This window comes from Parambassis ranga, chromosome 16, assembly GCF_900634625.1.
Source record: "Parambassis ranga chromosome 16, fParRan2.1, whole genome shotgun sequence".
NCBI lineage: Eukaryota > Metazoa > Chordata > Actinopteri > Ambassidae > Parambassis > Parambassis ranga.
The window spans coordinates 19,531,717-19,547,382 of NC_041036.1; the positions used below are offsets into that span (position 1 = coordinate 19,531,717).

Consider the following 15,666-nt stretch of genomic DNA (forward strand, 5'->3'; position numbering starts at 1 on the left):
ATGGCCGAAGTCTTCAGGTAATGCACATCCATGTGATTGGAGGCGTGGCTTCGGGGTGAGCTCCGAGAGAAAGGGCCGTGTGTTTACTTTAGAAATCTGGCTGACTCTCACAGAGTTTACAAATCTCCTACCCTACCTTTAAGGTAGTGTAGTGAGCTAATGTGGGACAGACCGACAAATGACAAGAGATAAAGAAGAAGCATTACAGGTGTAAAAACCTACAAATAATCTAGATGAGGATCTGCTGGATTTGAGCCTACACAGTAGTAATGAGTTTAGACTACGGATGGCACCATTTGGCTACATTGGGTCCAAACACCATTTGAGAGAAAAGTAGTACAACCTGACTACAAATTACACCTTTTAGAGTCGTAATTTTATGACTGTTTTTTGTGTGTGTACTTAAAAGTTCTTAATCTGAGTTACAGGTACAGCTTTATTTTCTTTATTTATAGGAATTACCGTAAAAAAATGTTTTAGCTTTCCCAGCAGTGGAAGTCCTTTTTTTTCTTTTTACTGCATTCTGTGATTTACATCTACATACATGCTCTACTGTTTACACCCGGCAGTATTCCATCTACAGCCCAGCAGCCACTTCCCCTGCAATCCATAAAACAGGGTGCAATTTTCTGGACAAAATCACAGAGTTAAGTTTGGCTGCATGACAGGGATCCTGCTCTTCCAACTCACATCTTGGTATTCATTTAAACACACACAGCCTCCATTAATCTATTTTTTTCCTCATTTTTTTGGGCACCTCGATGGATGTGAAGCGCTGGGTTCGGGGCTAAATCTGACCACAATGGGTCCGAAAGAGCGGTTCTGAGTTTGCAGTGCTAAGCTATGCCATTGTGGGCTGATGCAGGCCAGGGTTTGTGTTTACACTTGGATTATTTATTGCATGCTTTTGAGACGGTTATGCAATTATGCAAAATCTATTTTAGAGTAAGGACATAAGGTTAGGCAGCAGTTATGGTGGTTGGTCTCCAGGAAGTGAATGTAAGTCAATGTAATGTCTTCATTGTGTGCAGTAGTTCTCCTGTTTCACAGCAGAGAGCTGTTGAATGACTACTGAAATCCAGAGGACTGTGTTCGCAGGAAGGCAAAAGAGCATGACATAAACACACACACAGCTACTTTAACCTGAGTATCTATATTTAACCGGTGCATTGTGGTGACACGTGCATGTGTTTACGCACCCACGGACATGCATTGCGATGATTTGTGTGTCTGTAACCATCTGCGTGTGCATACGTGCTCGACAGAGGCTTCAGAAATTGACCGGGTCGACCGCTACCTAAACTCATGTAAACAAAGCATCTCTTTAGTGGTGTAAACGTGACAGTGCAGTGAGTCACAGCCTCTGATCTTCCATATATACAGTGAAACGTTGGGGAGTTGCAGCCAAGATTGAAAACTCAGAAGGACCAAAGCAACTAGACATTAGTAATTTAGTTTGAATGCTTGTTGGAACACGTTTTATTGTCTGCACAGAGGTGGGAGCTAGGCAAAAGTTTTTCTTCTTACAGTACATGTTTATTTACGACATGGGAGAATAATGATTAGTTGCATGATTGTCCAAGGTCATTTCTTGCTTACGCGCAGATTGCTTGATGCAAATGTATACAATAATGATTGTACTAATTCAAAACAATATCATATACTTCATATTCTACAGGTTAACGTTCTGTAATATTGTAATATTAAAGAATAATAATTAGTAATATTAATCCACAGTTGGGATTGTTTAGTGTGCAAAAGAGAGTAAAAGAGTGCGTCATTTTACTCCTGCAAAAACAGAAGAGCAAGCTGTTTGAGCAGTAGGTTCTGCTCTATCGTTCCATGGTTGAGTGACGTGTCAGGTAATATGTCACTAATGCTTTGCATTGCCAGAAATGCTGTGAAATAATGTGAGTTGATTAATGGGGGTGAACCATTATCAAATAACAAGTGGATAGTTTTTAAATGTCATTAAAAGTTGCATGTTAATTATGGCCATGGCAAGACATTATGTTACAGAATGTGTGTTTTTAGCAATAGGGGAAGGAAAGATGACCAGAAAGTTAGAGGGCATAATCCATCCAGCAAGTCCTGGGGGAACCTTCTGGACAAAATCTACTTTACCCTCACAAAGAATAAGCCTTAGTTAGTAACCTAATCAAGTTTGATCTTAATCTGTTGATCATTTCGTAGCCAGATTACATGACCTTAGGTGGGACATAAGGATAAGTCATTTTTACAAAGAGAACTCGAGACAAGGTGCAGACATGGCAAAGTCTGATGCCCACACGGAATGCCGAGTACAGCTCTCACTGAGTTTACTGGAAGATTACAGCATGCTAAGGCAGCCCTGGCATCCTGCACTCTCAAGAACTTTTTCCACAGAAACTCTTGAGGGAATGTCTGCCAAGTGGCAAGAGGATTCTTTGAACATCGCATCTTTTAGCAATAGAACAAAATGCTTTAAAAACAGTCAGAATATATATGTTAAAGTATGGTGGGAAAGTCTAGATTTAAAGTGTTAGAAGACATGGGAAAGGACAGCATCACATTAAAGTGAAGCACTAATAAAAAAATGTGCAGTATAAAATATGGCAAAATATGAACTACAAGACAGGCATAAAGGGATCATTATAGATGGATCCTGACACAAGAATTTACAGGAAATGTTCTTGAAAAAGCGCATCATGCTTGCATTAACAGTTGCAGAGGTCAGGCACGGTATATGTATAGATAAGAATGCACTGTGGTAAAAGGCATTACATTTCTGCACAGACGCTTCATGAATCATGGGAAAGCAGTGGTCACTTTGATTCAGGACTCTGAATAAATGGATGGTGTTCCAACCGCCTGAGAGTGCCGCTCACATCTTGAAATCATAAATTCACAATCCATTCTGGTCCTTCACAAAAAAAAAAAAAAAATGCAATGACTACTCCTCTATGATGGATGATGGTTTCAGCAAATGTCGGGAGCACTTCTGGAGTTGAAAGGGACAGCTTTCTGGCACTAATCCAGCTTTTTTTTTGCCTAAGCTTTAAAAAAAAATGACTGCCCAACACCATGGACACTGTGTTAGCATAACCTGTAGCTTTTGACCTATAACCTTACACTGAATAATGACTGATTTGATTTACACCCTAACGGTGAAAAGTCTGTAAATTACAAGACAATTTGACAGCAAATCAAGCAAGATTAGCAAGGTGAAGCAGTAACATCCCTTTTTTGGGTTGAAATGACTACGGCTGCATTCATCCAGACCAAGTTTGGAGCAGCTTATTCATGCTCGGCTGCATTTTTTCCCCTGTTTATGGTGTTGTTAAATTTGGCCCATGATTCATTTGGAGGAGTCATTATTGCAGGATTCTTTATTTACACTAAAGAATCCTTTTCAGACACACGATGGTGCAAATTCACACTGCATTTCCATCTATGGATGGCACCATAACATGCCAAGAAAACCTGATCCATGCCCAGTCTAGGCTCCCGCTTTCTCCCTGCTTTCCATTTTTTACCTTTTAAGTTTGAACATTGCAGTTATATTAACACGCATGCACAGCACAACCATCTGCTGGATTTACAAACAATTGCCTGACGGAGAAAATATCCAGTTAGCAGCAGTTCATGACAGACAGAGGTCAGAGGAGAATGGCTGATACAAAAGCAACAGGAACTTAAATAAGCACCGGTTCCAACAGCATCTCTGAACTCACAACAACATTGAAGTAGATGGGCTATAGCATCAGAAGAATATTTTAGCTTTTCCTTCCTTTTCTGTCCAGCTGCAGCTTCAGAAAAATCTTTATATGTATTTGACGGAGTTTGAAGACAACCTCAATCTGGTTTGTTTACCTGAAGAACAACAAAGACCTCTTAAATATGGTTAACAGTCCAAAAAAGGTGACAAAGTGCAATGGGCTATGGGTGGCATGATGACAAATGTTAACATCTGACCACTTGGAAAGCCACACACAACTACAACAACAAGAATCTGGACTGATGCTTATTCAGCTACCGCAGAACCACAGAAGAGAGACAACAGATTTTAGCCTACAAATTTTTTAAAAAAGTCAGATTGCCCATGAATTTATCAAAATTGCAACCGATGAAACCTCTCCAGAAAACAACCTGCATGTGTGATTTAGCACAGCTACATACACCATAGTCAGAGTGAGGTACTAACTCCCTGTAGAGCTGCACATTTAAAAAAGAAGCTTCTCAAAAAAAGCCTCCCATGACTGGTTTACATTACTCACACTGTAAATTAAAGCTTCCATATTTACATGCACTCAAACGGCCAAAAAACAAACAACAGAAAACACACGTGTGTGAAGCAGATGGCAAACACTGTGTTACTGGATGTGTTCTGTTAATGAGCTGACAGAAGATATCAGTGTCTGAAGGTTGTGTGTGTGTGTGTGTGTGTGTGGGTGATTCAGTTCAAAGCTACCGCTGTCTGGTCAAGGTGGCCAACAGTGAGACAAGCGAACACGCAGTGTAAAGACTGATAAGAGCTGAACAAATAAACGACAACACACACTCACCACTCACTCACTCCGTCTCTGGCATTGTAAAAGTGTGTGTTTAGACTGCGGAGGAGGGAAAGTGAAAGGAGGAGGCGAGGAGCCGACAAAGTGTGAGCATGGCTGTGTGTGCATGTGATTCAGAGACTGAGAGAGGCGAACAAAAGTGATTGATGACATAAGATGATGAAAGGTCTTAGTAACACAAAACCAGCTGGATAAAGCAGTGCATGATTTTCCTTAAAGAAATACAGTGATTGTATTGCCATGAGATACACCCTAAAATTCTTTCCTTTGTATTTTAGAGATTTTTTTCCTCACCAGTGCACAACCAAACAATAAATTATGTCGCACATTTGCTTTCAAACTTTCATTTTCAGTCCTTGATTGACCTTTTGTGAAAGTGGAAATGAAATGTAACAAATTAATTTAACATTACCGTAATGAATTCAAATATTTAAACTTTACATTTTTTGACAACTGCTGTCCTGTCTGAGGATGTAACTAACACACACAGACACACAAAAGGCTGTTATCAACTTACTCATGGGTTCCAGGACAAATTGGCTCTGAGTGACAGCCAGAGGAGGCTGGACACCGATTGTCAGCTTCGAGGACTGTAGAACACAGTTGGCCTTCACCTTCACCTAAAGGGTGAGTGAGGACAAAGAGGCAATGAGAATGTGGCAGGCCAAATTGCGAGAGACACAACAAGAGTGGCGACAAAAATATGCATATGGCTAACCTGTACGGTGACTGAAGGGACCCGGAGACCTTCGATATCATGGATCAGAGCTTGCTGTGGATAGAGATACAATGTATGACATGGCTGTTTGTGCCTATGGTGATAAATGTCTGAAAGTAAAGTGTTTACCGATGGACTGTCCATGCTGGAGGACACAGTGGTTGTGACAAACATGTCCTCCTCAGCATCCGTTTTAGGCAGGATGTCTGAAATGAATGTGACACAATGTGAGTGGCTTTCTACTGGAACGTCCTATAGCGTCATACAAAGTCTCTTCATGCGTCCAGCGGTCTCCTACCCTGGGTCCTGGTGGCCTCCCTGATGAACTTCTGCAGCTTCTTCATCTCAGCGTCCACCTGCTCATAGTCTGCCTCCCTGGCATCAACCTTGGGAGTTGAGAAGAAGGAGGGGTCTGTACCCATGTAGGAACACAGGAGGTGACCATCTGAACTCAGGCTGACAACGATACCCTTCAGCTCCCTGAGGAGAGGAGAGGAAACATGCTGAATGATGGAAATAATGTCTTTTAGATGTGTATTTGTCTGAGTGTTAACTCATTGCAGATGCGTTGTGTGCTATGTGCGTGTGTGCGATTTCTGTTCCAGTCCAGTGAGGCACCAACACATACACCCGCACACAAACCCACTCATGAGGGGGTTCAGGTCAAGAGCAGCAGCTGGCTCCACACCTGCACAGGAGGGTGTCTGAGGGAGCATAAAACTTTCACTTTAAGTGCTGCGGAAACACTATTCTCTCTCTCCCTCACACACACACACACCTAAAATCACATTTATAGAGACATGACCAACTGCCAGAGAAACTGGAAATGCAAAGGCATTTAAAGAGACGAATGGACAACAGGAAACACATTGCGCTGTCTATTATAAAGCCAAAACATAACACTACAAATATATTATAAAGTACAAAATCTTGGCAAGCAATGTCACTGCCAGTATTAGCATTGTCTTTGTGATTTAACTTCACTTTTGATTGGGTTTAATACCATATTTAGACTTGTGATCTCCTCCTGATCATTTAATCCATGCTGGCAGAATTAAGTAATAAAATTCAATACCGCCTCTAAAAACAAAGGCAAGAACTCCCGGAGCTCTGCTGTAAATTACAGAAAGCCGCAGCACTCTGCAGGAGCAACTGTGTGTGTGTTTGTTTTGTGCGTATTGGTGTGTGAGTTCCTCTCCCACACTCTTTCTGAGTGTCCCACCGTCACACCGAACGACCTGATGACTATCAAATGCTTTAAAACAACACAGCCTCGAACTAAACCAAACAACTGCCCAGACACACACTATCTTCTGAATCTACAGCAAGCATGCATGCGTGCAAACACACACACACACACACACTCCCACACAAAACCAAATACCACATCATTTTTCAGCCCTGTTTGTGTTTTGCGTTGTAATTGTATCAAATTGCACTTTGATTGGAGTTGTTTGGTAAAAGACAAAGGGTTGGCTTTAGCTGGTCCCTCCCCACTCTGCTCTGATTGGCCAGCTGGAAGACATTGTCTGGTGATTTCCTGTCATATGTCGAAAGTGGATTTCATAAGCTGATAAACACGACAGCATACCTGCTGAGTGTATGTGTGTATTTACACCTCTGCATAGTGTACATATGAGTTACGTAGAGTGCACTGACTATGTATGTGACAGCTACATTATGAGACCAATAGTAAATGGACACAATGTGCAGCTTTAGCCTCTCTTCTTATTGCTGCAGGCTGGATCTGCATTGTTTGCATTATAACTTATAACCTCATCACATTGATTAAATGTCCCAAACTTAATGGGCACAACAGGGAACTAGAAACACCACAGTGCTGGGTGACAATGCTGATATATGTATCACATTGGTTTCTGTCTTCACAGTAACAGCAGATGTTTTGCTGGAGGTTCTACTCACTGGAAGTTGGCAACGCGAACGACCACGGGCACAAAGGGGAGCTGTGCTGCCCACTTCAGAGTGACATCCTGGTAAACCAGCAGCATGTTGGTATGGTTACCTAGCAACAGGTTTGTGGTGCCATCTGTCACTAAATAAGACCAAAAAAAAATGAGAGGGTTAGAAAGAGGTAACAGAGGTTAAAAACTGCATTGGATTTTTCACATTAGTCTCAGTCACAGTGACTCACAGCGAGTGTGACAGTACAAGAACCTTAAGGGTTTGGCTCACATTAAAAGTTCAAACCCCACTAATACATTTTTCATAGTCCCTTCGCTGTCATGATTCAGGTTAGCGTCTTGTAAGTAAAAACACTGCCGTAGTTTCACACAGTCTGATTTTTAGTTTTTAAAATCGGTGGCTCACAAATCCGTGGAGCACAAAAATAACAAAAAATAACAAATTCCTGTGGTGGGTGGGTGGCACTGCACTTTAACATGAGGGCAACTCTCCAGTAAAGAAAAATCATCTCTTTCTAGTATTTCACATCTGGTTTGCATATAGAAATATGTTGTCATCTAGATCTTTCATTTCGAGACAAGGTCAGATTTAAAGGTATATATACGACTAAAGTTACATACACACTTTCTCTTGTTACTCATGGCAAGAAGGAATTAAATATAAATAATACTTATGTTTCAGACACACACACTGGTCCAGTCCCACCAATGGCGCGCTTACCACCTAGAGAGATCTGAGGTGACGGCCACACGCAAAACAAACACGCCTCACTCACACAGTTGAGTTATAATATAGTAACGGCGGTCAGCAGGGTGGTACAGTGCAGGGGTCAAAATGACAGAGCGTTTGCTGGTGCCACATCAAAGCAAACACACACCTTGTATCTTAGCGTCAGGCTTATAATTACAGCCTGATTTTAAAAACATCCAATTTATGTTGTGCCTTCATTTTTTTAGCTTTGCATTTCTCTTTTTCAGTCTTTTCTCCACATTGCTTTCTTCTGCTGCTTTGACTTCTCCGCAAACTGGGCTCTGCACAACAGCATCAGTGTATTCAGCATACTGCTGACAAACATTGTGAAGAACGACAACATGACCGCTTCTAGAAATATTTGCACTGTCCCCCAGTAACTGAGAGAACTGACTGATCATCATATGAACCCTCAGATACCCTGAGGACACCTGGGCCATCCCTAGAGCACAAACTAAAACATGGTGAAGCAGTGTTTTAGGCACCAAAAACCTGGAGTAACCTCCAAGATGATGCCAGACAGGCCCTGACTGTCAATACAGGCTAAAAACTTTCCATCTTAACACTGACTCTACTCTGTGATGGTGTTCTTAAATCTTACCCACTCTCTTTCTATTTTATCCTTGTTCTAATTGTTATCATGTGTTTTTTTAAATTGTGTAAATCACTCTGATTTACCCAGTGTGAACTGTGCTATACAGACAAAAGCTGCCTTGTGACTTTGATTACTAATGTGCATTTTAATGCCTTAATATATAAACTTTAACAAGCTGCCTATTGACAAAATAAGACAAGCTTAAATAAGAATTGAGGAGTCCCGTCCAACTCGAAGGATATTTGCCTCACAAAGTCTCATCCCTCTCCAATTAATCAGCAACACTGCCAGCAAAAATCATAGTTTTAGCGTATTATCTTGAACTCTGGTTTGAGTGTTTCTGAGGAGCAGTCAAGACAATAAAATGATAAGACAAAGACAGAAACAGACAGAGAAAAGTGGACTGGGAGGGTGAAGGCACTGGTCCAGCAAAGGCAGCTGTGAGGCTTGAAAGCCAGAAGGAAAGCATTAGGAAACACTCAAGAGATCACCGTCCTCCTCTGCAACACGCTGGTAACTACAACAGATGCACAGAAAATCACCAATAAAAGAGCTGTGTGGCAGCTCCAACAACCACAATACCACTAAATAAAAAGTGATCAGTAAAAAGTTTGTTGAAAGTTCTGCTCCATCTTCCAGCCATGCGGGAATTCTTTTGATTGCTGACAGGAATCGTGTCCCAATAAAAGCTGCCTTTGTTACGCTGGCACATCATGCACTGAATTTAAAGACAATTTCCAAGAGTCATTTAAATAATCTAAATGATTGTTTGGAACAGATGTTGGAGGGATCTTTGCGAGCCGAGATACTTCAATTCTAAAATTGAAAACGGCTATTAGTAGAAAGCTCTCGGCTTTCCTTGCAATCCCTTCATAAATCCACCCTTCTGGATCCTTTCTCGTTCTATTTTTTGCTTTCATTTACATCCATTTTTTAACTTTCTCTTTCCATCTGCAATACATTTTGCATCAAATATATTACCAAAGAAATGGCATATAGGACAGTTGTTGCATAAAGTGATCCAGAGAGAAGCCCTATATTATTTAGTGTAATGGACACTCATTAAAAACTTAATTTCTAGCGTGTTTAAGCGCCAATCTGGAGGTCAACCAGGGATTTTTTTTGTGATTATGTTCTCACATCATCTGTTATAAACCACAATCAAGCTCCAATTTAACACAGCTGCACTATTAATTAATAATCAGACTGTATGAGTGTATATGGACTAAAGGTGATTCTAGAACCTTCCATTTTCTTCTTTCTTTCTTTCTCATCGTGCTCATTTTAAAGCATTTGGAGTAATGTGATTTCAATACGCCGCACTCTCACTATGACAAAACAGCTGCATTTATGTTGCCATCCTTTTATCTTGTACCTTATTTATGTACTACCAGTAGTTTGCTAAGTTTGTGTTCTAATACATGTAGCAGAGCTACTCCACTTATTCCATCATGTTCTGCCAAAAGCAGCTTCCTGCAGAGCCAGTCATATGGCAGAGCGCCGCAGCACAGAAAGCTTTGTTTTTTATTTCATTCACTTGGTTTCAAAAGTCTGGTTGTGGCAGGTGCACTGATGCGTAATGAATTTTGCGAAGGTGCCCTGGACTTTGCTCTAGACTGAACATATCTGAGATTTGCCAGTGCTGCAGTGGTGAAATATGAGACTGTACTTTTGGAGAATACAATTATGTGTCCTTCAAACAACCCGCTTCTTGATTTTATTTCCTACATTTCCATTCATTCCACTGTGTCCAGTGTTAAGGGTCAGTTTAATTGTTATTTTTAGACATCTGATCCAATTAAAGGCTACACACTGCCTCAGCTAATCAATACCGGGTCTTTAGCTGGATCAGGTATGTAGGAGTAGAGCTAAAAGGACTACAGAAGTAAAATATCTCTTTGTGGTAGGGCTAGAAAAATGTCCGCGTCCTGGTTTACCTGAGGTGTAGGGCAGGAAGCAGCTAGGGTTGAACTCCATCTTCTTCATGAAGCGGATCTGTCCGTTGTCACGGAGACAGTAGAGGTTCCTCTCACCCAGAACAAAGATGGAAGCGGAGGAGTGGGAGAAGGAGGGCACGGAGAGGTCCAGGGCCTGTTCTCCCAGGACGATCGCCCAGTCGGGCTAGAGGAGGACGCACAGATGGAGTTACAGCAGGAAAAAGCAATAATTCCTGTGTGTTTACAGATGTGTGTTCAGGACTCACCGTCAACCTCTTGCCTCCTGTCTTAAGGGGCACGTCGGAATCTTGTCGACTCTCAGCTTCCGTAGCCACGGCCAGAGTCTCATACCTGAGAGACACAAATGACTTAGCCAGTCTAAAAAAATCTTATATTTCTAAAGGAAACCAGAACACAAACCACACACAATTTACAGTAGTCAGATGTAAATACAGTGAAATAAATTTGCAGAGTATGTTCAACATGAGCCATAGTGTTTTATACTCCTCTTCTGTTATACAGCTTCTGTCAGGTCGGTCAACAGGCCACTGATCTGCCTTTCCCCGGAACTGCGGTCTATCAGTTTTAATCAGTGAGCTATTGGCAAAAGGCTGAGGATAAAGTGGTGGGACTGATCTGCGGTCAGTTGATTTTGGCATCTGTAGCATCAGGCGTTTTCCAGTAAGAAGCTGGCAGTCCAAGCAGCTTGGCGGGAATCTATCCTTCGTCTCAAACACCTGGATGAACAGAGAGCTCCAAACCGGACCCAGCCCAACTCCGGACCGCAGACCAAACACTAAATAACTGCTGATTTTTTCTCTCAGTTTCTCACTCTGTTTGGCATGTTTGGACCACGAAACTGTTGTTAATCAAAGCAGGCAGGTCTGAAATCTACCTTAAACTGTAAGGACTATAATCCAATATGGCTGCCACTGTGGATTCTATACGTGATTCATACCAGCAGATTTTTTTTTTCTTTTATTTCTGAGCTTTTTGTGTTCCTGTTGTGACACACATGCACCTGCAAAGTGTGACAATGCTCAACCACGTCAACATGCAGCCATAGATGGCTATAAATCAGTTTTTTTTTTAATTTAGTGTCATATTTATTATATGGATTGACATTTGACCCTCACATTTTTTTTTCAGTTGTGAAGCTAAACCATTTCTCACACAGTGATTGCTTTTATATAATTTTGACCACATACATGCTTAAAAATGACATTCCCTTTGACCTAAAACATATTTAATGTTTAATATTTATCAGCAAATTAATGATTGACCTGTAATAAATTACACATTAAGTGCTGTCTCTTCCTATACATGGACAACTATGGCTTCCTTTTCTGTGTTAAGTTGCATTTGAATGTGTAAAACTGTTACACTGGTGCCTATTACTTTGCTGAAACAACAGAATAAGGCTTATTACCACACGTGACGCTAATTCCTCATAACACTGTGTATAAAACAGTAAATGAAGCGTTCTAAACTTTGAATTTCATAACACAAGAGTTTTCAAACCCTCTGTACAGTAGCAGTACCCGCTGAGCGGACTAATGAGCTTTATGGATGACTGCCAGTAAAGAAACCTTTTCATCACCGCCGTGACCATTTCCTGGGGAAGAAAATGGACTAAAAAATATATTAAACATGTCAGGGATTTTAAGCTTTTAAAGCGGCACTCAATGAATCGACAGGCCAACTCTTACATGAGTGAATGGATTAAATTCAGTCTAATAACACTAAAACAACACTATTAAATAAGTGTATTCGTTCACTTTGTTTTGATATTTTAAATCCAGCTGTAACTTAAATGCTGTGATAATGATGGGAGGTGAAGCAGCAGGAATGTATTAAAACTGTATATGCATGTGTGTTCAGATGTTCAAGTCTTATACAAAAGCCCTATGTGTATGAGAGAACAAATGAAAAACCACAGAAATCTGATTATTCTATACACTTTTCAGTTCAGCTATTTTAACAATGTGCTGTCTTACAAACACACAGTTTGGTTAGGGCTTTAGGACTAAGTGTACAGGAGTGTGTGTGTGTGTGCGCAGGCAGTATCAGTCATCATGCAGAGTTTAGGACACTGAGGTTGAAACAGTCACCTCATTTATATGAAAGGGGATCTTTCCGAAAAGCTCCACAAACAAACATCCTGATTTACCTACAACGTATACATCATACAAGCATCACACGTACACAAATCATACAAGCACACGCTACATGCACATACTTTCTCAATGTCTGTGGATAAACACGAACTAAAATCTGAAAGCTGATGCCAACACACACACACACACACAGTAACCAAATCAAGCTCTCATTCATCAGGGGCAGGAGAAAGTCCAAGAAGCTAAATAAACCGAGCAAAGCAGAACAGTTTGACCAGTCATATGATATTAAATGTATAACAGTCAGTAAGGCTCTGACCTCGTCATCTGATATGGACTATATATATATACATATATATAAAAACAGCCAGTAAAGTCAAACACTTCAGTGCCAGGTTGTACACCTGAATTTCCCTTCGGGGATAAACAAAGCATCCATCCATCCATCCATCCATCCATCCATCCATCCATCCATCCATCCATCCATCCATCCATCCATCCATCCATCCATCCATCCATCCATCCATCCATCCATCCATCCATCCATCCATCCATCCATCCATCCATCCATCCATCCATCTATCCATCCATCCATCCATCCATCCATCCATCTATCTATCTATAAAAGAATAAACCAATCTTGTGTGTGTTTTAATAAATATCTAAAGCAGACTTGTATGTATGTGATTAAACACTGAGACTATGTAAATCCAGAAAAAAAAACAATACTCAGATGCATCTTCTGCTTTACTACTGATTCTTCTTCACCTGCTGTCTTGGGTAATACACTTTTATTGTCAATGTCTAACTTTTTTTCACCGCTGTCTTAATAATTACATTTAGGTAATTTAAGTAATGTAGTCAGTTGAGTTGGCTAATTCCAGCTTGAGCTCACAGTCAAAATCACTAAACTAATAAGTGCATGTTATGGCTCATACTTACTTAAATAAACATGATGAATAAATTACATGATGCTGAAGAACAAACTAGAATAAATCAAAGATGTTATGTTGGTCTGAGGACTACACCACATTGTATATAAGCCTGTTGCTATAAGTAATCCAGCATTGCCCTTTGTGTGAAGGCTCTTTGTATCTGGTGAGCCCTGTGTAATTTACTACTGTATGTGCACTACAGGGATGTATTTGTGTCCACGCAGAGTAGTGAAGTCAGTGTTTCCACTGTGATATCTACTCTGCAGAGTCTCTTGATACCGGAGGGGGGGGTACCCAGATAACAAACAGCTGGGAGAGAAAAGGACACACATGCATAACGCACACCCACGCAGTCTTTAAGACTTCTAAAAGATATGCCTCAGCCAGAGGGAGAGGGGAAGCGTGCATGTGCTTACATTAAAGTGAGGTACTTTCCAATCAAACTGTGTGTGTGTGTGTGTGGGTCATACAGACAATCTGCAGTGAGAACAGATGCTTTTAAGATGGTGAAGCTTTAGTCAGCGCTGCTCGCTAACCGTCGGCAGCTGATACTGAAGACTGTGTATGACATCAGATAAGCTCAGAAAACTTAACATGGTTCATCTCTAATTGAGTGCTGTCCATCACGCACAGACATGACATAATTTTCACATTTCAAGTGAGCATAGCATTTCGTTGTTTTTAGGTTATTTTAAACCTACTTGTAACTCTCCAGCTGGCGTGCAGAGGACACGGTGAGGAAGCTGTCTGTTCTGGAGTTGTAGGCCAGCGGGCCAGGCAGCAGAAAACCCGGAAGGAACCTGCCGAAGGAGTAGCTGTCCTGCTCGAAGAACATCAGCATCCCGTCCATAGACTGGATACACAGAGAATGGTGACCTAAATGAGAGAAGGGAGACGACGAAGAATATGATGCAGGCTCTTATTCCATTACATAGCACCTACAACTGTGATTTATTTCTGTTTGTTCATGTGCTTCCTGTAAAGAGACAGGAAGGCCGTCAAAGAAGAACATACCCAGAATATCAGTTCAGCTTTACCACTGCAGCCTTTATTCATAATTAATTGTTTAAAAAAAGACATTATATTAGCTCCAATACCAGTACCCTGACAGTTCAAGGTCGTTCTGCATGCCTCTGAAAGGTGTCCCAAAGTAAGCTCTATTATTTACATTTATATGATTTATTACTTCTGGTCACTCCCTAAAACAGCAGGTTTGTATGTATGAGCACAAACAATTCTGGATGACTTCTTCATTTCTGCTGTGTGTAACGTGATGTGTGCTAGTGAGGTGTGTTTCTCCCTCTCGCTGAATCTGATATCTCCATTAACACCTCTATACACACGCTTACACACACTACTCTGTGTGTACATCAGTGTGTGTAGCAAAACGCCTGATGTAGGACACACTGCAACACACTGCAGCAACACACGGCCATAAAGCAGTGGTGCTGTGTGACCAGAGAACTATAATTAGGCCTCAATGTGCTATTAAAACTTACACTGCCATCAACTAGAGGTCAGGGAGACAGCCACCTACAGCGCAACACACACACTTAACGTCTATCACCAAGGATTTAGACAGAAAAGCCGCACACTCCTACGCACCTATTCTGTGTAAACAGGCTTGTGTGCGTGTTTGAGTGATGAGCGGCTGTTCAGGGTGGCCGTTAACACAGTGAAGGACAAGGTCTCTGACACCGCAAACACAACCGATGAATACAAGTGAGGACGATGCAATGTTTGATAATGAGCCAACTGCATAGGCATGGTTTACCATTCAGACACAAGTCTAGAGATTGAAGCCATTGTGGTTAAAACACAAAACATAAAGCAAACAATTGAAAATAAAGTTGTAAATTATAATATATTTCTTTTAACTTAAACAATCCTATAAAGGAAATTCATATAAAAGCATATTTTTCTATCATTTATTTTCTATTTTCTTATTATATATGCCCATGCTTTTCAAAGAAATATAAGTTTTAGTAAAATCATACATATCTCTCTGATTTAGATCAGCTGTAAGCAGAATTTAGTACAAATGTGTTGAGAACAACCCCCAAAACATTAGTCATTTTTGCTTCACTAGTCATTGTTCTAAAACATTTGGTTACATGAGAAGTGGACCTTCCTCCCAGACA

General features: G+C 40.9%; 1 protein-coding gene across 1 annotated transcript in view; it reads right to left on the bottom strand.

The window, feature by feature from the left end:
• The window catches only part of bbs9 (Bardet-Biedl syndrome 9), a 129,881-nt gene that overhangs the window by 105,837 nt on the left and 8,378 nt on the right, over window positions 1-15,666 (bottom strand). The window contains exons 6-13 of the mRNA XM_028425193.1: window positions 14,227-14,401; window positions 10,740-10,824; window positions 10,474-10,657; window positions 7,192-7,321; window positions 5,567-5,748; window positions 5,398-5,474; window positions 5,269-5,322; window positions 5,068-5,170 (exon numbers count right to left, since the gene is read on the bottom strand). Of these exons, the coding sequence (XP_028280994.1) occupies window positions 5,068-5,170; window positions 5,269-5,322; window positions 5,398-5,474; window positions 5,567-5,748; window positions 7,192-7,321; window positions 10,474-10,657; window positions 10,740-10,824; window positions 14,227-14,401 (990 nt within the window). The remainder of the gene's footprint in view (window positions 1-5,067; window positions 5,171-5,268; window positions 5,323-5,397; window positions 5,475-5,566; window positions 5,749-7,191; window positions 7,322-10,473; window positions 10,658-10,739; window positions 10,825-14,226; window positions 14,402-15,666) is intronic.